This window comes from Sinocyclocheilus rhinocerous, unplaced genomic scaffold (assembly GCF_001515625.1).
Source record: "Sinocyclocheilus rhinocerous isolate Xijiao unplaced genomic scaffold, SAMN03320098_v1.1 scaffold2196, whole genome shotgun sequence".
Classification (NCBI taxonomy): Eukaryota; Metazoa; Chordata; class Actinopteri; order Cypriniformes; family Cyprinidae; genus Sinocyclocheilus; species Sinocyclocheilus rhinocerous.
In genome coordinates, this window is record NW_015656189.1 from 110949 (window position 1) to 112918 (window position 1970).

The 1970-nt window shown below is 38.8% G+C and overlaps 1 protein-coding gene across 1 annotated transcript in view; it reads left to right on the top strand.

Moving 5' to 3' along the window:
* Positions 1 to 1970, top strand: part of LOC107719875 (sugar phosphate exchanger 3-like) — a 24498-nt gene that overhangs the window by 3601 nt on the left and 18927 nt on the right. The window contains exon 4 of the mRNA XM_016527415.1: positions 1289 to 1381. Within this exon, the coding sequence (XP_016382901.1) occupies positions 1289 to 1381 (93 nt within the window). The remainder of the gene's footprint in view (positions 1 to 1288; positions 1382 to 1970) is intronic.

Below are 1970 nucleotides of genomic sequence, written 5' to 3' on the forward strand. Positions count from 1 at the left end.
GTCTAGTATAATGAGGTATGTGAAGTACTGGAGTCCCAGCTGCTCCAGGAGGCCTTTCTCTGTGGAGTTTGTGTGTTGACGTTGACGTTGGTTTCCTTTGGGTTTCGTCCACAATCCAAATACATACCGGACAGGTGAACTGGAGACTGTAAGTGAGTGTGAATATGAATGTGTGTGTGTGTGTGTGTTTGTCATCCCTGTGATGGACTGGCCATATGTCCAGGGGGTTTTCCTGCCTATGACCCAGGGAAGGCTCCAGCCTCTCCATGACCCTACATAGGACAAGCGCTTTGGAAAATATATGGAGTAGATGGATGGATGGATCAGTACTGTGAGGGTTCTAGTCCTCCCTCTCTGCCACTCTTTTTTCCCCCCACCAATCCTTCCGTGTCTTCCTTGATCCATGTTTCCAAAATAAATCATTCTGAAGGCATCCATCCCATCAAAAACATCACACAAAAAAAAACTTCAAATAGGACATCTGGCTTGGCTTTCAGCTGAAATTGCAGTTAGTTGTGTTTGGAATAATTATTATTCAATTTCACGGTAAATATTTTGCTAAGATTATATATTTCAATATAATTCCTGCAGAAATGGACAGAGTTTACCATTTTTCTGATTTGAATGTGCTTTTATCAGTTTTGAAAGCAGTGTGTTAGCATTTGAAAAATGTGCTGAAAATATATAGTGCTTTGCAGGTTGTGGAGTATGAATAAAAGTGTTTGTGGATTTTGAGAAATGTGGTCATCGAATGCATTTTGTCTGAAAGCAATGCAAAATGATTCACAGTTTGTTTAGCATAGACTTCTGTACCGCTGAATGTGTGAACAGTTTTGAAAATGTGGCTTCAGTATTGAACAATGCTTGTTAACAATTGAAACTGTAAAAACCGAGCAATGCTTGTATTATTCTTATGTCACTATATGCTATGGAGAAAATGTGTTCAGCAAGGTAGAGGTGAGAGAAACATTGAGAGTATTGTAATATTTTACCTCAAAATACTGTATTGATACTCATCTAATGAATAATGCCTCGCAAAACTGTATCAATATTATATTTCACATTAATATTTTTGTGGTCACCATTTGGAAATTTGTGAGAGGGCAACACATTAAGTGTTTTCAAGCACTATATTGTTTCTTTTTGGCAAAATTACAAACTAACATTCTCACAACTAGCAGTATAGTTGTACAAAGCAATTAAGTCCAATGCAGACCTTTCAGTATTTAATATAATCTAAATAATGTAATAATAATAACAACAGTAATAATACTGTTTATATTTGTAGACATGGGAGGAAAACAAACTGTTTGCTGATGTGGGAGAGGCCACACTGTTCCTGGGTGCTCTGGACTCAATCTTTCTCTTCTCTTATGCTATGGTAAGTTAAAAAAAGGAATAGGTGTAGCAGGCTTTGGGGGTTGTGGGTAGACCGTGATGGTCTGTTAAAGGGTTAATTCACCCAAAAATGAAAATTAGGCTGTGTTTTACTCACCCCCGAGGCATCCTAGGTGTATGTGACTTTCTTCGTTCAGACTAATCCAGTCGAAGTTATATTAAAAATTGTCCTGGCTATTCCAAGCTCTATCATTGCAGTCAGTGGGTGTTGCAGTGCTTCAGTCCAAAAGAAGTTAAATAAAAATCGCCCATCCATAAAAAAAAGTGCCTCACACGGCTCCGGGGGTTGAACAAAGGCCTCCTGTAGCGAATCGATGTGTTTTTGTAAGAAAAATATCCATATTCAAAACGTAATAATCACTTTAATATAGCTTGCGCTCACTGTTGTAAACAGAAGCAGTTCCGGGCGGATGACGTATGAGGTCAGCGTTGCGCATGCGCCGGTGAGTCTCGTGAAAACCAACGTTTGTTAACAGGAGCAAAGGAAGCAAAGTTTCCTTACTTTAGCAAAAGAAAACAAGTCTCCTCTTGGCTTATATCGAAATCCTCCGACATTCTTCTTTACAAATCCT